General features: G+C 34.7%; 1 protein-coding gene across 4 annotated transcripts; it reads right to left on the reverse strand.

The window, feature by feature from the left end:
• Positions 1-1,194: 1,194 nt before the first annotated feature.
• LOC132092066 (elongation factor 1-delta-like) lies at positions 1,195-21,393 on the reverse strand. Of its 4 annotated transcripts, XM_059498132.1 has the most exons (8): positions 12,736-12,830; positions 10,633-11,474; positions 9,223-9,337; positions 8,889-8,960; positions 6,181-6,265; positions 4,640-4,944; positions 1,379-1,573; positions 1,195-1,301 (listed from the first exon to the last, which is right to left on the reverse strand). In XM_059498132.1, the coding sequence occupies exons 5-8, from the start codon at positions 6,218-6,220 to the stop codon at positions 1,263-1,265; spliced, it is 579 nt and encodes a 192-aa protein (XP_059354115.1). In that variant the 5' UTR covers positions 6,221-6,265; positions 8,889-8,960; positions 9,223-9,337; positions 10,633-11,474; positions 12,736-12,830; the 3' UTR covers positions 1,195-1,262. The 4 variants fall into 4 exon arrangements, 3 of the variants coding, with proteins under 3 accessions (XP_059354115.1, XP_059354116.1, XP_059354117.1); XM_059498133.1 differs by lacking the exons at positions 10,633-11,474; positions 12,736-12,830 and adding an exon at positions 21,276-21,393; XM_059498134.1 differs by lacking the exon at positions 10,633-11,474 and having other exon boundaries at positions 12,736-12,795.
• Positions 21,394-21,717: the final 324 nt, after the last annotated feature.

Genomic DNA, 21,717 nt, shown 5'->3' on the forward strand with positions numbered 1-21,717 from the left:
CATCACTGACTGTGGGTACTTGACACTGGACTTCAGGTATTTTGTCATATCCTTCTCCCCAGTCTTCCTCCAGACTCTGGCACCTTGATCTCCGAATGACATGCAAAATTTGTCCAAAAGTCCAGTGCTGCTTCTCTGTAGCCCAGGTCAGGCGCTTCTGCTGCTGTTTCTGGTTCAAAAGTGGCTTGACCTGGGGAATGCGGCACCTGTAGCCCATTTCCTGCACACGCCTGTGCACGGTGGCTCTGGATGTTTCTACTCCAGACTCAGTCCACTGCTTCCGCAGGTCCCCCAAGGTCTGGAATCGGTCCTTCTCCACAATCTTCCTCAGGGTCCGGTCACCTTTTCTCGTTGTGCAGCGTTTTTTGCCACACTTTTTCCTTCCCACAGACTTCCCACTGAGGTGCCTTGATACAGCACTCTGGGAACAGCCCGTTCATTCAGAAATTTCTTTCTGTGTCTTACCCTCTTGCTTGAGGGTGTCAATGATGGCCTTCTGGTCAGCAGTCTTACCCATGATTGCGGTTTTGAGTAATGAACCAGGCTGGGAGTTTTTAAAAGCCTCAGGAATCTTATGCAGGTGTTTAGAGTTAATTAGTTGATTCAGATGATTAGGTTAATAACTTGTTTAGAGAACCTTTTCATGATATGCTAATTTTTTGAGATAGGAATTTTGGGTTTTCATGAGCTGTATGCCAAAATCATCAGTATTAAAACAATAAAAGACCTGAAATATTTCAGTTGGTGTGCAATGAATCTAAAATATATGAAAGTTAAATTTTTATCATTACATTATGGAAAATAATGAACTTTATCACAATATGCTAATTTTTTGAGAAGGACCTGTATCTTTTCTTCAAATATCATATCTATCTGAAAATTTATCCATCAATGTCTATCAACCTATCTTAATACCAATAGATCTTGAGAACAAGAGCTTCTCTCACAAGTGGGTATAAGGAATGCATTATGCTGCATTAAAATGCACCAAGGAGCACCTAAAGATCTAAATTAGACATCAAACAGATGTTTACCTCCGGGGTGGCTCGCCAAAAAAAAAAAACAGCAATGGATCTCAGGATCACAAACGCATAGCTCTTAAACAGTGTCAATGTTGACTGTAATTCTCATTTGTATCATAAACATGTTTAACAAGATGCATGAATATCAAAGACAGAGACCAAGACAAACAAATAAATTTGAGCTGCTTTATTAACTGATATTGATCCAGCTGCAGTAGCATGTGACTGTTTTCGTGTGTGTTAGATCTTGTTGAACGCAGCAACATCCAAACTCTGAACCTGCAACACAAAACACACGTCAAGCTTTACAAGACATTTGAAGAATGAAGCGCACAGTTTATGTGAACCTTACTCACGTAGTCCTCAAACTTGGTGATCTCCTCCTCCAGGAAGTCTGTTCCCACCTTGTCGTCCTCCACCACGCAGTTGATCTGCAGTTTCTTGATGCCGTAACCCACAGGAACCAGTTTGGAGGCCCCCCACAGCAACCCATCCACCTGCACCGACCGCACACACTCCTCCAGCATTGCCATGTCCGTCTCGTCATCCCACTGTGAATGCCAGAAGAAAAACAAACAAACAAACAAAAAAAACTTGAGAAGCATTGCCAGAAAGATTTAAGCCATTTGAAAGGCTTTAAGGTAATTCAGTCTATCAGAAAAATGGATAGACTGTCATGTTGTTGCTAGGGAATAATCAATGGATGCTTAGTGGTTACTAGGGTGTTCTCTGTGATTGCAAAGGTGTTGTTAGAAGGTTTGAACGACTTCTGATTTTTTAAAGTCGACTTTTATGTGATGAAAGTCGAGTCGAAGTCAACTAGTCGCTGATTAATGAACAAATAAGTCTGGAGCTGTGAAAAACCCCTTGTGCACAGCTATGGCATAGCACTGCGTACATGGCAATTGCTCCTATACAGTAACAGCTCATTTTTATCAGTTCTTTTGCCTTTGGGTCGTTTATTTCTCACAGATTTCTGCTCGTTCTAAATCAGATACAGATAAAGTAGCACAGTAAAGATTACATTCATATGAATGCATTAGTGAGAGCGATTGTGTGTGTGAATTATTTCTACATGGCAGCGTGACACTGTGGGATTTAGTTATTAACGAATACATGCTTGAACTTTTCAGTTTCTAAGCTATTTTATTGAGATATCACAAAACAGCATTGACAGCGATTAACTTACCAGAATGTGCGTTCTCCCGTTCAATTTCGAGCATCCAGTAATATAATCACACATGTCTTGTGGACCTTTCGGTGTATACATTTATTTGTCATTTTAACAGTTTGGAAACGGTGTGTAAATAGGGAAGTCCTTCAAAGATTTATTATCCTGTTGCGCCCTCTATAGGACCGACAGAGCATTGAAGTCGACTAGTCGGTGCAACCCCTAGTTGCTAGAACACTGCAAGATGGTTACTGGGTATTGTGTGTTGCTGTTAGAAAGTTGTTATGTGGTTGGTAGGGTGTTGTGAATGTTTGTCAATGCAATTGCTAGTGTGTTCTGCAGGGCTCGAAATTAACGCTTGTCCGCTTGCGCAACAGCATGAACAAACATACTGCAGTAGAAAAAAAAGATAAGTATTCTATATAAAATCTGCCACATCACACGACAAAGAGTGATGTTTTCCTGACTTTCAGCTCGATTGCAAATGTGATATTGATTTTATACAACTTTATTTAAATAAACAGGTAATATTAACTGACTTACATTTTAGACACATTATGGATTAGTGTTGTCAAAAGACCTGGTACTTCGGTACCAAGTCGGTACTAAAAAAATGAAAATGTCACGGTACCAGGTTTCTGTAAGTACCGGTGGTACCGAGGACCCGTTCAAACCGTTACTATTTTTTTTACAGAAACCCTCAATGACCAAAAATATCTTAAGCATCACCACCAGTCTTAAGTTCAGTTAAACTGACAAATATGCATTCATTAGGCCTAAAAGTTCATTTTTACATAAAGGCATTGTGCTAGAAATATTACTATTATTTAGTAAAATGTATGTGATAGTGCTACTACTGTTGAAAAAAATTATAAAACTTTATTTTTTAAAGAAATAAATCACAATATTTCTTCCATGTTTTAATTTTAATAGCAAATCCCCTTTATTTACCAAAAATAAAATGTTTTTAAATTTCAAAAATTAAAAAACAAATTAAATTTGGGTGAAACTAGTTTACTGTTTTTCATAATTATATAACTTGTAGAAAAACTTTAAACACAGTTGTAAATAAGTATAAAGAATGGCATCGGTTTTATTTTTAGTGCTAAAAAGTTTTTTTTTTAAATTAGCATATTTTAGTGTTTTGCTTTGGTACCGAAATTGGTACCGAGAACCGTGGATTTTCACTGGTATCAAATACTGAAATTTTGGTACCGTGACAACACTATTATGGATAGCTTTTGCTCCATTTCGCTAACAAAAATAGTTCAAGCAAAGCCACAGCATCTCCGAGCAACACACAACTGTCTTTCGTTACTAAATGATTCAGTTTTGAACGAGTCAATGATTCAGCGAGCCATTTATAAAAACGATTACTTCCTTCATTTATTGAATGAATCAGCCATTTGAACGAATCTGTTAAATCAATGATTCACTCATAAAGACAGTGACCTGCTACCACCTACTGATGGTTTAATTTCATATTTAAAAGTATCATTGAATTTTTCAAACATTTCATATTTGTATGTAAAAAAGTTAAACATTAATCTAATAACGTTATTTATGCATTTGGACATATTGAGTTTGTTGATACTGATTTCATTTGAATAGTAACAACCATATAGTGTCTTATTATTCTAACTGAATGTATTGATCAAATGTAATCTACATTTAATCAGTTTAGGAAAATATTGTCCTTCATAGTGTAACAGCAATCAATTTAAGTCAAATGTCAAAAATATGCTGGTTAAAATAATACCTGAAATAGCACTGATGAGACTGCTTCAGAATAAATTAAATTTGTGCCAAAAAAAAAAAAAAACAACTTTTTTCCCCTGGACAAGTAACTTTTTTACTTGACTTTTTTTAAAGACAAGCTCATATCAAAGCTTAATTTCGAGTATTGTTCTGGGTGGTTGCTGTGTTACTAGGGTGTTCTGGATTGTTTCTAGAAGGTTGCTAGGGTGTTTTATGTGGTTGCTAGGTGTTACTAGGTGTTCTGGATTTGGTTGGGCATTGCTGGGGGTTGTGATGGTTGCTAGGTGGTTGCCATGGTGCTCTAGATGATCGCTAGATAGTTTCTAGATGTACTTTTGTGGTTTAAATGAAAATGAGAAATGTTGGCAACTAACTAAAATATGTTTCTTGTTTTAAAAAATTATAAAATAAAATTATAAAACTAAATGAATAACATAAGGTTAAACTAAAATTAAAAATTACAGCTGAATGAAAAAAACACCTATTCAAAATATTACTAAATAAAATAATGCTAAATTAAGGGTAGTCCATAGCTATTTGGTAGTTTCTATGTGGCTGCTATGTGGTTACTAGGGTCTTCAGGATGGTTGCCTGTTTTTATGAGCAAAGAAAACAATTCAGTAAATAATAAAAAATTAAAAAATAAAAATACTTCCAGGTCATGTGTCAACAAATTAAAAATACTGACCGGTTTGACGTCTAACAGGATGGATGACTTTGCGATGAGGGCAGGTTTTTTGGCTTTTTTGGCGGTGTATTCCTTTAGTCGTTGCTCTTTCAGTCTATCGGCCTCCTCGTCCAGCTCTTCATCGCTGCCGAACAGGTCGATGTCATCTTCATCCTCATCTTCCTCCTCCTGTTTCGCCGGAGTGGGCGGGGCTTTCTGGGGAGGGGCGGGACTGGTTCCATTAACGGCTGGCGTTATCGACCGCTTCTCCAGCGCTGACACGCGACTCTCCATCTTACTGAGAGCAGAACGCAGATCCTCCACCACTGACAGACACAATGAGTACAAGTAAACAAGTTCTTGCAGAAGATTAGGCAAAATGGAAATAAATGACGGCTCATATGCAAATATTATGACATCAGATATCCAAGTAAATATTATGTTTTATTTCATATGAGGCTACAACTAAATATAATGCATGATTAAGAGAGATAAAGATTAATGCATGCAAACAGTGTTATTATCGTTAACCAAAACTAAAATTAAAAATAAATACATTTCTTTTTTTAATAAAAAATAAATAAATAAAAAAAGTAGAAATATCAGATAAAAAAAACTAACTAAATAAATAATGCGATTACATTGAATCACTAAAATGTATAAACTATAGACAAAAACTGAAATAAAAACAAATTAAACCTAAACAGCAATAAAAGGAACAAACTAATAAAAAAGAAAATTACAAAAAAACTAACCTAAAAGGAAAACTGGAAATAAAAGACAACAATAATGATAACTAAAATAGTATATAAATAAAACTACAGTAGTAAAAAAATATAATAATATAAAAAAATTAAATACAATAAAATAAATTGGAAACTGAAAATAAAACTTTATAATAATAACAATAATATGAAATCTATATAAAAACACTTAGTAAAATTACTTAAAATTTAAATAAAATGACACTGAAAAGAGAAAATAAAAGCTAACAAAACATTAATACAAAGTAGAAAAGTATATAAATAAACAAGTAATGCAAAAAAATTATAAAAAGCATGTAAAAGCACATAGCAAAACTACTAAAAATTAATCAATTTAAAATGAAAACTTAAAATAAAAGCTACTTAAAAACATGAATAAAAACTATTTTATATAAATAAAATATAATAATAAATAATAAAATAAAATTGTATATAATGGCACAGTAAAATTACCAAATATTAAAACAAATGTTAAAAATAAAAGCTAATTCAAAATACTATCAAAACCTACAATAGTATATAAATATAACAATGCATGCATACATTTAAGATGTTATTTAATTTAAAAAAATGTACATAATTTATTTTGATTTACAAATTGGATTAGTAATGTCCTGTTGAAATTAGAAGAGTGTACAATTTTCTTCATTTCTAAACATTGCCCATTCATTCTTTCTCAAAATGACCAAAAGAATCATAAAATGGAACCAGAATGTGATTTAGGATGGTTACATTCTTTCCGATTTCCATCCTGACGCAAAAACAAATACAAAACTATGAGAATCTATGAACACACACCTTTGTGTAGACTCTGGTTCTCCAGTTCTAGGTTCTTCATGCGAGCCGTGAGCTCCCCGTAATCAGCAGCACCGCCTCCACCGCTCTAAACACACACACACATACACACACACACACACACACACATCCCATCAGCCCCAGCTCCGATACACAACCCCACACAGTGAGAGAATCAGGTCTACACACAAACACTAATACAGTCTATTACTACACTATTTTAATGCATCACATGACACACAACATTGATTTCACTGTTTTCTCAGAACATGCAACGTTGGTTTAGACATGTTTTGTTTTTATAATTGAAGTTGGTAAGTTTAATTTGTTTCAGTTGTTCACTTTCTGTGATTCCCTCCATGATTGAAAAAAATTCAATAATTAATTTTTGGCCTCAATCAAATGTTCAAAGATGTTTCTGTAAGTTTGCAGGTAAATATTGTTGGTTGGTTATGATTATGTTTTGGTATATTGGTGCAGTGGTTTCCAAAGTTTTTTTTTGTTATCCAAACATTTTAAGATAATATTTTAATAATTTATCAACACATTCATATGTTTAATGTTCTCTGGTGTTGTTTAATGGTCACGTGACATGAAATTAAATTTAAACGTTTAATTTTGTGTTAGTGTGTGTGTTTTATTTTTATTGTTTGCATTTTAAAATGTTTTTTTATTTTTTTTATTTTAATATCGCATTTTTATGATTTAAATATTAGGTAAATAAAATTTGTGTTATAATATTTCTTAATTTCTATTTTTACAATGTTGTTGGTTTCATTTGATTGTTTTTATTTTAAAATTATGTATTAAGGTTTTTACAATTAAATTAATTATTCGTTTTTCATTAACTCTATATTGATGTATATATACTAAAAAGTAAAAAAATAAATAAATAAAAAATAAATACATGCATACAAAAATAACTATTTATTCATGATTATTTTAACTTGATTTAAAAATATTCTTTGTTTGAAATGACGATAAATATAGTAGTCTGTAATATCAATATTATAGCTCAAATAAAACCATAAAAAATTACCCATTAAATAAAAGTTAACTGAAATTAAATAAAATATTTAAAAAAATGTTTCAGCAAACATTTCTCTTTTTAATGATGTACTGAAATAAAAATGTATTTAAAAAAACTAACAAAAAAATAATTTTAAATACTAATAAAACCTTACAGTGTCCAAATGACACAAAAATAACACTGACATAAACCTTACAAATATGCAAATGTAGTGTCTGCTCTCATTTCACAGCAGAAACATTAATAAAATGCACACAGAAATGCATGCATCACAGATATCTTCTCAAACTTTCTACAACAACACGCATGCACACGCGTCACACGCTGGCCAACTCAGGCATTAGCTGCTTTGGTGTGTGTCTGTGTCACACACACACACTTACAGGAGATGAGCAGTGGGAGGGGTTTGATATTTTAGGGGCGGAGCCTCTACTTGGCTGCAAGGTTGTCTTCAGCTACAGAAGAGATCATTTATGAGGAAAGTGCAGATGAAGGAAGAGAACAGATAATTTAAGAGAGAAGACCTGGAACTCTGTTCTAAAACCTAGTGAGCTGCCTACATAGACAGCATATCAGAGATGCACTCATGACGCAAAGCCTGCTCCAAAAGCCATGCAGTTGTTACAGAAGACTAGACGGATGCATGTAGACAGCAAGACAGATCACTAGGGTTTAGGAACAGAGCTGCAAGATTAATCGCAATAAAACAACAAATCAAAAGCTTGATGGGCTTGTTGTGTTTTTCTGCAAAAATAAAAATATGGAAAAAAATGAATTAATTAAAGACAGGCAAAATCTGTATTGTAATCGAGTTGTAGTGTACAATAAAAATTATTATTTTTACTATTATTAATAATATTAGTATTGTTGTTGTGTTCTTAAATGCTCCATTTTTATTCAATTACAAAAATTATTATTTCTTATTTTAATATTTCTACTATTTCTAAAACTATAAGCAACCATAAGAAATTGTGTAATAAATTGCGGAACCATTTAAACAAGCAATAAATCTAGAGGTTTGTCTTATTTACTTATTTTTGAATTGCATTTTAAATCGCGATTGTGATTTAAAAATAGTTAAAGGGCAAAATAAAGCTCAAAGAATTAAACCAGTCGTCATTTTACTGTTGTCCTGTAAAATAAATTATCATCATCTTATTATTATTATTTTTCTCAAATACTCAAATCATTGTTTTAAATAACATTTCTTGTTTTAACATAATTATTTAATTTCTAATTAAGACAGCCATATTTTTACTGTAATTTTAAAGTTCAGTACTGTAAAATACAATAATCATCATTATATTATTTCTTAAATACTCAGTTTTTTGTATTATTTTTAGTTAATAACAACACTTATTATAATTATTATATTTCTAATTAAGACATATTTTATTGTAATTTTAGTTAATAAAATGATCACTGTATTATTTTTCACAGACTGATTTATTTTACAGTAAAATAATAATATTATTTTAATATTTGTAATTTTGTAACAACACTATTATTATTATTATAGTAATATATAATGATAGATAATAAAAAATATATATATTCAAATTGTGCAAACCCAACAAACCATCAATAGATAATTAAATAAATAAATTAAACCACATTAAGATTTTTCCCGTAAATCGCGCAGCCCTAGAAAAGAGCAAGACTGGTTTTTCCCTCGACTCACCCCGGCAAGAGATTTCTGGATGTTTTCTCGTGCTCTAGCGATGTCCTGAAGGATGCTGTTAGCTCCAGTGTCCTGAGACAAGAGACAAACTTCAGTGTGTGTGTGTGTGTGTGTGTGTGTGCGCTGGCACGAACAGTGCTTCTGCAGCTTTTAACAGTGAAATATGGCACTAGCAACAGTAAGGGCATGAGTTCATGCAAATCTAAGTCTCTTCGGATAAAAGCATGCTTAAAAGATGCATCTGCCAAATTCAAGTAAATGCACATGTGGAACAGTGGTATTAGATCATATGCTGTACATACTGATGCAATAGTTGCAATAGTACGTTTATTACTTGTTTGTGCTGTGTGGGTCAGTTCATCCGCTCGTAAAATTGCCGTTCGGCTTCATCATAACGTGGCTTATCGAGCCAGATCCTCTCCTGCACCAAACACTCCACTGCAGTCATCCTGTGAAACACACATGAGAGCTCTAACAACATCACTTACACTAAAACAAACATCTTAAACATTCACATTTCGGAAATGTGCTGCTACAGACCTGTGATGAGATTTTATAGTTATATGGCTTTGATGAGAATAAAGGATGTCTGAGACTGAACTGTGGCGCGCACAAGTGTTTGGGAGTGAATTTTTTAATGCTAATGGTTATTATTATAATTAAGTCAAACTAAAACCATAAAGGAAAAAAAAAACTTTACTTATTTTATTTTAGATACTTGCCAAAGCAACATTTCTCATTTGCATTAAGTTTAACTAGGTGTGCTTAAATAACAAAACTAAATAATACATAAAAATTAAATAAATAAATAATAAAGATGATAAAAAAAACTATATGGACTATATATAAAAATTAAGAATGATCATATTTGTTTCTTAAACCGTGAAATCAGATTTATTTTAATATTTTTATATAATAACAACAACAACATTTTTATTATCATCATCATTTATTTTATTTATTCATTTTATTTTAGCTACTTGCTAAAGCAAAATGGCTTGTTTTTCGTTTCGTTAAACTCGATGTACTAAAATAACAAAAACGAAACAATAACATTTAAAAAACTAGGCAGACACTGAAAAACAATAAAACTGTCAAAAAATGTCAAAAATGAAAAACACATGAAAATAAAAGCTTGGTGTTTTAACATTTCAAAATGAAAATAAAACAAATAAATTCAAAACTAATAAACGAGTACTAAAATAAAATCGCTAATTAACTCCCCAAAACTGGTGCATGAACATAACACTACAAATAATTCACGCATATTAATGAAACCATGCAAAAATGACAAACACAACAAAAATGGCATCAAATGATACTGAACTGAATTCAGACAAATGACTCTTCCAAGCCAACAGAATGGACAAACACAACAACAATGAACGTTAAAAAATCTGAATAGAAAAATATGCGATGACATGAAGATGGTGCACACGAGAACTGGGAAAGGTTGTTAACATTTTGTATGTAAATGCAATGGGTGAGATCGATAGTTACCTGTAAAGTGTCATTTTAAAGTGATTCTGTCATGCACTGACCTTTATGTCAATCCAAACCCGTTTGACTCACTTTTCGCCATGAAACACATAAGACGCCGATTGGCATGATGTTCAAAGAACAAAAGCCATGCAGGTTTGGAGCAACATGATTTGTAAAATGACAGAACTTTAATTTGGTGGAGAACTAACTAATTAACTACAGTGTGTGAGGGAAGTGTATTTTCTCGAGTATCCAGTCATACTTCTTCAGCTTCTGGGTACAATGGTTTATAGATGTTTTGACGGATCTCGCCGCAGCTCCTTCATAGAAACGAGTCTCCGCCTCCACATAACGACCATGATCTAGCCACACCCTCTCGCTGTCGGCATGTAGGAAATAGAAGCGCGCCGCTCCCTGATTGGTGGTGATGTCGTCGGAATCACGCCGATCGCAAACCACAGGTTTATTTTGCGTGTTATTCCGCCGCTTAGAGTTGGACTCATCGCTGCTTGTTTCAGCGTTTCTCGGTAGAGAGCTCCAGCCATACAGCTTCTGATAGAAAGTCGCCTCGGCTTGATCAAAAAGAGGTTTCTGTAGCCACACCCCCATTGGAGGCGGTGGCAAGCAAGGGAGGCCATTGATTGGTCTGGAAGCCGGTGTTGGTGGAGTCGGTGTTTGCGATTGGTAGCCTTCGTCGCAGTTGGTCGGCTGCAGTTGGAGAGATCTCGGTTGGTTGGGAACGCGGCCCACAAACTTGCTCTCAGCTTGGTCAAAGTTGGGTTTATTCACCCACGCAGCTTGAACGACATGATGACAAGCCTCTTGCTCTCCATGCCGGCAGGTTTCTTGCTTGTTTCTTTTTGCGTTAGAACTCGCAGGAGCGGTCGTGCCGTTTTGCTGCTGCAACAGTCGTACGTAGTAAAGACTCTCTGCTCTCTCGTACGCGACGCGGTCGAACCACACTGTCATACACTCCGATCGCAAACCCTCCAGCGTCGCGCCGGACAAACACCCCTCGGTATCCACGGTGGTTCGGTCCGGCTGCCGTTCAGAAGAACTGGACTGATTCGAAGAAGAACTCCTGTGGCTTCTGTTGCGCATTTTCTTGCATCCAGAAATACAGGTAGGTATAGGAGTATTGACAAATAAACGAAAAAAGGGGGAAAGGAGAGTGACAGGGAACTGAAGAATTAGTCACACAGCAGTAGTTAACGTTAAACATGAAGTGTGTAAACAGTATGTTGCGACGTACAAATCTTTTTTTAGCTCAAATGACAGCAAATTAAACAATTTAACGATTTAAATTGACATGGCAACTTAAAAGTGGTGCAATATGCTGAAAAAAGTATGTATTGTATTACTATCGTGTATTACTATAAACGGATACGTAAAAAAAATAGGCTACATAACAGCTTTAATGGAGGTAGACAATGAATTTAGAGACTTTTAGCATGCTATAGTCATAGTCCAATGAATACTGTTAACACTTAACAAAAAATAAATAAAAAACGAAATAGCTAAATAATATGGGTATTTTTATAGAAGCATTTTTCCATCACCTAAAAAAAATATTAATTGCATACATTAAGGTAATTGCAACTTTTTAACTCATAATTCAGACTTTTTTCACATAATTGCAAATTGGCCTAATAAAATCACAACTTCTCAGAATTGCTAATTATATCTTCGAATTCAGACTTTTTTTCACAGTTGCGAGTTTATATTTTATAATTGCAAGATATAAACTCGCAATTACGAGTATATATCGCACAAGTCCGATTTTTTATAATTATGTGTTTACATCCCGCAATTAATAACATACAACTGCGAAATGTAAAAAAAAGGAAAAAAAGTTACGAACTGCATCTCGCAATTCTCTTTTTAATATTTTTATTCTGCTGTGTAAATAAGTTTCCATATGAGAAACATGTTTGGAGACAGTCATTATTTTTACTATATCATTTAAAGTGCTCTTGCACAAGACATAGATAAAACAGAAAACGTTATATTCGTTCAACTTCCAACAATGACAGCAATTTAGGAGGCTGCAATAACAAACCTTTAAAAACATATTTGAAATTTTTACGTTTTTTGTAAACAATATAGTTTATGTCTCCACGTAAACTATGAAATCACAAATTTGTGAAAACGGTGATGTCATGCGCATAAAACATTCTGTGATTGCATTAGATTTAAACATGAAATACACTGAGCTTTACAATGACGTCAAGCAGAAAACAAATAAAAAGCAAACTGAAAGTGCGATGGGGAAAAGAAAGGACAATCAAATTCAGAATGGACAAAACACACAAACCCATATTGGGTCGAATAACATGAACCACATGCAAACTTTGTCTAAACTCACCTTCAGGAAACAGGAAAAGCGGTCAAACAAACAGAATGTAAAAAAAAAAAACGTTCTTCTCATCCAAACGAAGGCAAGCAATAAAACATAAAGAAAAGTATTTATGGAATTCATTCATACATGCTCTCGAAAAAAACATGGTACAGTGATGTATCAGATAGTAATACCATGGTAGTGAATAATTATCATAGTATACACTACCAGTCAAACGTTTTTGTATTATATGATTTTTTATATTTTTTTTAAGAATTCTCTTCTGCTCAACAAGCCTGCATTTATTTGATCAGTAATACAGCAAAAGCAGTAATATTGTGAAATATTTTTACTATTTAAAATAACAGCTTTCTATTTGAACATATTTTAAAATGTAATTTATTCCTTTGATCTCAAATCAAATCGATTTTCAGCATCATTAATCCTGTCTTCAGTGTCATATCTTTTAGACATAATTCTAATATGCTGATTTGCTGCTCAATAAACATTTATTATTATTAGTAGTAGAAATATTTAAAACAGTTGAGTAAATTTTTTTCAGGATTATTTTATGAATAGAAAGATCTAAAGATAAAATTGATGAAAATTAAAAGCTTTTGTAAAATTATACATTATGCCAATGAAAAGCTTGGAGTCAGTATAATTTTTTTATAGAAATTATAGAAATTAATACTTTTATTTAGCAAGGATGCTTTAAATTGATTAAAGGTGAGGATAAAGACATTTCCAATGTTAAAAAAGATTTCTATTTCAGATAAATGCGGTTCTATTTTTTCTATTCTTCAAAGAAACCTGAAAAAATTATACTACAATTGACTGGAGTAATGATGCTGTATTTCAGATCAAATAAATGCAAGCTTGGTAAGCAGAAGAGAATTCTTTAAAAAACATTAAATATATTACTGTTTAAAAACTTCTGACTGGTAGTATGCCCAAAAAATATGGTATTATCTATTGGTGTGTTCACACCAATCATGAAGTGAAATGTGCATTGCGTCAAAGAACTACAATCACTGCCGATTAATCGGCAAAACCGATACATCGGTCAACCTCTACTTTACTGATAAGATTCGCAATATATATCGTATGCGATATATCGGGCAGCCCTAGCCGATTTTATCCATTCAACCCTCTACATTGCGAGTAAATCACTCGCATATGCGACTAAATCGTCATTCTGGCGACTAATGATGTCTAATATTAGCCAATGGCTAATAAATTCTCAGATTTTACTACACTTTTAGAAAAAAGGGATCATTGGGGTCCTATATAGAACCATAGGGTTCTTTACTCACCTCCAAAGAACCTTTTATGCTAAAAAGGTTCTATAATGACAAGAAAGAACCCTTTTGGTACAAAGGTTCTTTAGGCTATTATTCATTCGTATATTACATTATTCTGCAACATTTTGTATTTGTAATTAAATTATTGTTTGTAGTAACTTAATATTAATACTTAATATCACATTTTAATCATGCTGATTTTTGGAGAAAAACTGAAATGGCACTTTTCGTGTGATATTGATTAACTACATAAAATGATATAAATATATACATTTTCTAACCCAAATATCTTGAAATTTGTGATCATTCACATGCATTCATAAATGCATTTGAATACACCGAATAATTCAGTGAAAGAACGCACTCTAAATGCACAGGCGCCACGCGCACTAGTATGACTTCATCATGTAACTTTACATTAGCCTAGATGCGTGCACTTTTTAGGCACGATTTGTTTAGTTTTTGAATATACTTGAAACTGTTAAAAGGCACATCATTAAAACAAAAAATACAAGTTCACATATCACACCTAAACATGCGTGGAAAACGTAATTAGAACTAGCTACTAAATTAGTTAAAAATGCCTATCCATACACAGCTATGATTCGCTGACTCCAAACGGACTCAAATGATTCACGAACCTGCTCCAAACTTCCAAACTGACTCAAATAATTCGCTAACCAGCTCCGAACTCCCGAAATGACTCAAATGATTCACGCTCCGAACTCCCAAACTGACTCAAATGAATCACGCTCTGAACTCCCGAACTGACTCAAATGATTCACAATCCAAAGTTCCCATCCAAATCAAATGACACCGCTAGCGCTACTATTGGCTTAGTTCTCTAATTTCATAACATTTACTGAAATTAAGGTACGAAAAGTATGTTGTTAACAAATAAAATATCAATATTTCCATTCCGAACTGCTTTCCACGTCGAAACATCCACGAACATCCAGGTGAGCAGATCACTCTCTCACTATTTAATTGCTCTAGTCTTTATCCACTCATCATCATCCTCCACCAATCAGAACACACCAGAACTCTTTGACCACAGCTGCTGTGCTTCAAAAGCTCTTGCAGCAGATCAACACTGGTTTTCTCTGAGGTGGTCGGATCACATCAGATTGTGGTTAATCTTGCAGATCATGACTTATATCTACTCTTCCTCTCCCTGCAGTTTGGTAATATAAAGATTCCTCCTTTGAACTCCCACCTCTTCAGTGGGTTTTATTGTTCTGGGTCTGAATTTGGGCTCCTGGGGCCCGTTCTTCGTACGTCGCTAACTCAGTTAGCTGGATTTGAATGTTGACGATTTGGCGTGATCTTGGATCATTTGGTTCTTTGAAGCTCATCCCGGAGCTGCGGTCATAGCAACAGGTCCGTGTAATGAATTAAAAACTCCATAATCTTCGGCAAGAAGGAGGCGGGAACCAGCGGACAATCAAACGAAGCTTTAATAGCAAAATAAACACAAAACAGCGCATCAGCCCCTCACGGACGACTGATGCGCACAAAATGAAAATGAAACCAAAACCTAAAATAACGCCCAGGGCCGGGTTTCCCCGATAACGATGTATCTTAGCTCTTAAGAGCGTTTTCTACGCGCAAACTTACGAACGCTCGCAGCAATTCCACGAGCGTTTCCCAAAAATGCACTTAACATGAACGCGCGAGAACGCGCTCTACGTGCTACTTACGAGTCGCTGTCCATTCGCGAAGTGCTTAAATTTAACCTTATATGGAACGGTATTCTGAACGTTTAACCTAATAATTGTCATCTGTTTTGGATTACCAATCAAGACAATCAAGTCTATATAAAGCACCTACATACAGGCGGAGATACTGACAAAATGGCTGAAAAAAAAACAAACAAGAAAAGATACCTTTCATAGACAAAAAAATCAACAACATTTTTTACCAGTACTGTTCTATGTGTACATTTTTATAATAAGCACAACTTTTCATCATTATGAACAGAGGATAGATTAAAGGAATATAATATGTAATCTATACAGTTTCTAAGCATGCCACACCTTCACTTTCTTCAAGGTAGGGCCTAATGTCATTACTGAAATTGATGATAGGCAGTGGGATATGTGAACATTATCAAAAGACAGAGACGACCACGAAGTAGACTGGTGACTTTAAATGCCTTCATCAGACAGCATCAAAACCCCTTGGATATCCTTAATGACATGGCTATAATAAGGCGATACCATCTGCCAAGAGGACAAATAGCCCAATTGCTAAATAGCATTGGACCTCAGCTGATGCGTGCCACCAGGAGAAATTTTGCCTTGTCCCCTGAAATCCAACTCCTATCAGCCTTGAGATTTTATGCAACAGGCAGTTTTCTCCAGGTACTTGGTGATGGGCTTGGACTAAGTAAGGCATCAGTTTCAAGAGCTGTTCAAGCGGTCACCAATGCATTACTCCACTTGCTGTGGAACACATTCAATTTCCAGCATCAAGACAGGACATCACAGAAATACAACAGTATTTTTTAACACATCATCACATCCCACAGGTCATTGGAGTGATCGATGGTACCTTGATCCCGATCCTTACACCATCTGTGGATGGCCATGTATATATATATATATGCCGCAAAGGCTTTGCAGCTATCAACTGCCAGGTGATCTGTGACCATAAGGGTTTGATTACAGACATTGTGGCAAGGTGGCCTGGAAGCACACACGCCTCCTTCATGTTCACCAATTCGTCTGTTGGTCAGGAGGCACAAAACTTACAGGGACAGCGGAGGCTGCTTGGGGCCAGTGGTTACCCACTGAGGCCATATCTCTTCACGCCTGTGGCTAATCCTATGAATAACAGGGAGACCAATTTCAACGAGGCACACCGTGTTGCACGTAGTATTGTGGAACGCACAATAGGGAGGTGGAAGATGCGCTTTCGGGCAATTCACCAGTCCAGCGTTGGTCTTTTGTTTGCTCCACAAAAGTGCTGTGCAGTAATAATAGTAACAGCTATGCTGCACAACATTGCAGTGCAGATGAGAGTGCCCTTACTTAACAGGTAGGAAGATGAAGAGGTGGAGGTGGAGGAGGAGGAGGATGTGGAGGACGAAGATGGCATGGGACCACATGGCCAACCAAGAAATGCCCAATACATGGCTGGTTTTCGTGCAGCAAGTCATTGACAGATTTTTTTGAATTCATTCCTATTTTGCCCAGTCTTTGAAGCAAATTTCCCACATTACTTCTTTTATGATTTTTTTTGTTAATTCGTTTAATTTAGATGTGTTTTTTATCTTGTTTTCCCCTTTTTATTTATTTTATTTATAAATTCATGTAAACAAAAAATGAGTACAATAAAGTGTACAATAAAGTACAATCAAAATATTATTATATTACTCTCGTTGCAGTGTGTTAAATCTAGATAAAAGTGTAATCTGCCGGTTGTCCTGCAGGTGTCCTCATAAATCTGTCTTCTTACGATGCACTTGGGGATGTACGATTACTCCAGAGCACTCGTAGATCTACGAAGATTTTCAAGTGCTACTTAAGCTATGATGCTTTTGGGAAACAGACCGTAATATTAAGATCAATCGTACGATCGTTTTTACGATCAACTTAGGCTTACGATGCTTTTGGGAAACGCAGCCCAGGCCTGGTCCTCTCTCGTCCTTCACTGTCGTCGCTCCAGTTTTATATCCTTCCATCTCCTACGTGGGACTCGAGACCAGCGGTGGGTCGCAGGTGTCACTGATTTCCCAATCATTGCCGGCCTCCCTCCTTGTTCCCACGTCCCTCGGCCTCACCCCACTTGCCACAGTCCGTAAGCTTAAACCTGCTCGGGAGCAGCTTATTTCATGTAAACAGGATTAGTACTCAAAATATGTCTGCTACCACCGCCACTTTATTACAAGAGTATCGTACTGATCCAGGGACAATAATTTAAAATAATAATCATTTAAATTTTTTTTTTAAATAATATAAAAATGCTGTGTAGTCCATAACAGCCTACTATAGACACAGCCAGTTTTACTCACTGAAATATTTATAGAGTAGAGTCTCACACACATGCTATACAGATAATAGAGTCGTGCATTATTTTGAGTGATGACTGCTATTATAAGAGTGGCTTGATGGAGCGCAGGAGATGCAGATACATGATATTGACCCTTAAGAAACTTTCATTAATGCTGTCACGTAACAAATCCGTCCAAATATAAAATGAAATGAATAGATAATTTCTACACCGAAATAAAAATGTAAAGACTGCACAACTATTATAAATTACGAATCTAAATAATTGGGAATCATGAAAAAATTCTAAAATAAAATAAAAACATGTATCTATTATCTGTTTCATGTATCTATTATAACATTTATGTAGTTTGCTTGGCTGTTTCCTTATAAAAGTCCAGAAATTTGTCAAGTTTTTCATCAGGTGTCGTTTTAAATTATATGACGTCATTACATTGCCGTCTTGCCACCAGCCAATCGCTGCACTGCTGATCATGGTTTCGAGTATCGATACATATCCCCTTTTAAACCAACACATGAACGCGCAATTATCTCAGATAACTCAATCCAGCGATACTAATCATACACAACAGGTGTGTTCGAAGAACCCAATTAGCCGGATCATGATTAGCACGATGATATCATCTTGGATGTGTCCTTTGATCTCGGATGTAATAAGCGACGTATGAAGAACGGGCTCCTAGGATCTCAAAAAAGAAACATTTTCAATCTCCAAGGTGAACGTTATGACAACACCAGTGTTGTGCTAGTTACTAAGACATAGTAACTAGTTACAGTTACTAGTTACTTAATTCAAAAAGTAACTCAATTACTTTGTTGATTACTTACACCAAAAAGTAATGCATTACTGTTAAAAGTAACTTTTTAGTTACTTTTTTAAAGAACTTTCTTTAATGTTCCCATTAATGCGCTTTTATGCGTTATGGTCTATGCAAACACAAAGTAAAACAGAAAGTAATTTTTAAACACTATTTTGATTAAGTCAGACCAGCACAAACTGAAGATTGTATATCACAAGGATTTCTGAAATAAATAACAAAACTGAATATTATTCAGAATCAAAAGCTAAAGTGGCCTCTGCATCATAAAAGCTGTTGTGTTGAGCCCTTAAAAATGTTCCTTTCACAGCTTAAGGATGAAAACTATCAACAATGGACAACATAACACAAAACATTTTGAAATACATAAATGAAAGCAAACAGAATTATTCAGAATCAATTTTGAGAAACATACATACATACATAAATACATATATATATGTATGTTAACACGTAGGAGCTTGCTGCATGAATCCGTGAGAAGGTTACAGTTTACAAATCCATGGGAACGGATTGCGAAAGTGTGCGCGCAGATTATGAATTCGTGGGGTACAGATTCAAAAAACGAGGATACGGTTTACAAAATCTGAGCGCACGGATCTGAAATTCGTTGCAAACAGGTTCGGCTGCACTTCAGTCAAAATTAATTAATTTAAAAAAAAGTAACGGACAATGCAATAATGCGTTACGGTATTAGTTACTGTCAAAAGTAACTGCGTTACAGTAACGCGTTACTAATAACAACACTGGACAAGCCAGTGTGTGAGAGAGTGAGTGAATTGACTCGCTACATTTAAACAATATTCTTTGTTGTATTTTCCTGTCAAAATAACGGCGTTCCTATGGAAGTCTTCAGCTTTTAAGAACAGCTGGGCTTTCCGGTAGTGGGTGGAGTTAATGCGCAAACGGCAATCCCATTGGCTGGCGCTCACATGTTATCGTCCCTGTTTTGATTTCAGCAAATCAGTTCAAGCGAACGCACAAAACCTGATTAATATTCATGAATCCAGTAGTTCATTAATCCTTAGTAATCCTTAGTGTTTTTTATAGTTCTTATTATTAAAATTCGTATCATTATTATCCTATCAGTATTTTTGTTATCCTATCATTTTTTTTGTCAGAAACATTGAATGACAGAAAAAACAACCACTTCTCAAGTTAAAATGTTCAGTTAAAATTACTAATATGCGTTCAAACATGGTTACCAAATGTACTTCTAATTACTTAAGTTATATTAAATAATAGGCTACTTGATTATTATAAAGCTTGACTGACTGATATTAAAAGTGTTTAACAATATTATACATTATAAAGTTACAAATATTATATATATATATATATATATATAATATTTGTAACTTTATAAAGTATATATCAGTATGGCGAGTAAACTAAAATATCTACTAGCCAATGGCGATTCAATTGCCAAGGTGTCCGTAGAGGGTTGCCATTAAGTAATTTTCAAAACCGATTTGCCAATTAAATAATTTAAAAGCTTTTAAAGAACGTTTTTGTCAGAGCCCTTGTTATTCTTACTTCTGAAATTAATTTAAATTTTTTACACCAGACATATTGGTTTAAAATATCAGTCCTGAAAAACACATATCGGTCCACCCCCAGTATTATCATGGTGCCATGTGAACAATAGTATTTTTTATGTTAATACTTTTATAATTAAGGTTGCTTAATGTACATGAACATTTACTAACTATTATTATTTTTTTATTACCCACTAATATTTTTTAATAGATTAAATTATTATTATTATCATTATTTTACCTTTATTTGTAAAGCATTTTATACAATACTAATTGTGTCAAAGCAGCTTTACAGTGTCAAATAGTAGAAAATAGTTTGTCAATCATGCAAGAGGACAATAACAAAGACTAAAGTCAGTTCATTGTAGATTTAGTGTTTGACTTTTCCATTAGATGAGTTTCTATTGACCATGACTGTTAAAATTAGCAGATCTGAATGTGCAATTAGAAAAAAAATGTGTATTTCAAAGCCTAATCATTCATTTTGTTGATTCAGAAAACAAATAGGTGTTATCCAGAAATCAAAAACATCAATAAATCTGTGCAAATCCGGTTTTCCAGGAGATCTTCGGATTCAACAAGAGAATGCGTCATTATTCAAGATCATCTGGACATGGAGGTGTCAGGCCCATCAAACAACACACTTGTATAATTAATATTATACAAATTAATCCCATTTCGATTATAACATCGACTGTAACAAAGGCACAGGCTTTCTTTCATGCAACGATCACATATTGATTATTCTTGCATTAATAAATAAACATAGGAAAGACGTCTAACCGGCTTTTAAGCGCGATAAACACCCAGTACAGTATTATTTATTCATATAAACCAAGAAAAACAATAAATGAGTAACCGTAAACAACCTCATTGTCACACACAAATACTCACTTTAAGCGCTTTAGTTGGTGTTGAATGAATCGCTGCTGCTTGCGCGTTCACGGAACAGAAGGAGCGAGCGAACCATTCGCGTTCACGAGCGGGGGGGAGGGGGGGGTACACTGCCTCAAAACAACCAAACATTACACTGATGCGGCTCAAATGTCTTTTAGTCAGTTTCTTATTTGTATGAATATAAACATAACACACAAGTGCACCACAGAAGAGTGTTTTAAATGGTAATGTTGTCACGACGTTTTTCCACATGGTACATTCTGTCACTGTTTCCCAGCGCGACTGCGTCTGTGACGTCATCAAACGATGGGAAAAGCATACTTATATTTACATGTAGTCATTTAATAGATGCTTTTATCCAACGCGACTTACAGATGAGGACAATAGAAGCAATCAAAACCAACAAAAGGGCAATAATATATAAGTGTTATGACACGTT

The sequence above is a fragment of the Carassius carassius genome, chromosome 18 (assembly GCF_963082965.1).
Source record: "Carassius carassius chromosome 18, fCarCar2.1, whole genome shotgun sequence".
Lineage (NCBI taxonomy): Eukaryota > Metazoa > Chordata > Actinopteri > Cypriniformes > Cyprinidae > Carassius > Carassius carassius.

What these genes read in the sequence shown, in the direction of transcription:
- LOC132092066 (XM_059498133.1), bottom strand. Translation starts at nt 6,220, where the DNA reads ATGAAGAACCTAGAACTGGAGAACCAGAGTCTACACAAAG. An exon ending in TCCTGTTAGACGTCAAACCG is followed by an intron (nt 1,574 to 4,639) that starts GTCAGTATTTTT and finishes TGGCATTCACAG; the next exon opens with TGGGATGACGAGACGGACAT. An exon ending in TCACCAAGTTTGAGGACTAC is followed by an intron (nt 1,302 to 1,378) that starts GTGAGTAAGGTT and finishes TTTGTGTTGCAG; the next exon opens with GTTCAGAGTTTGGATGTTGC.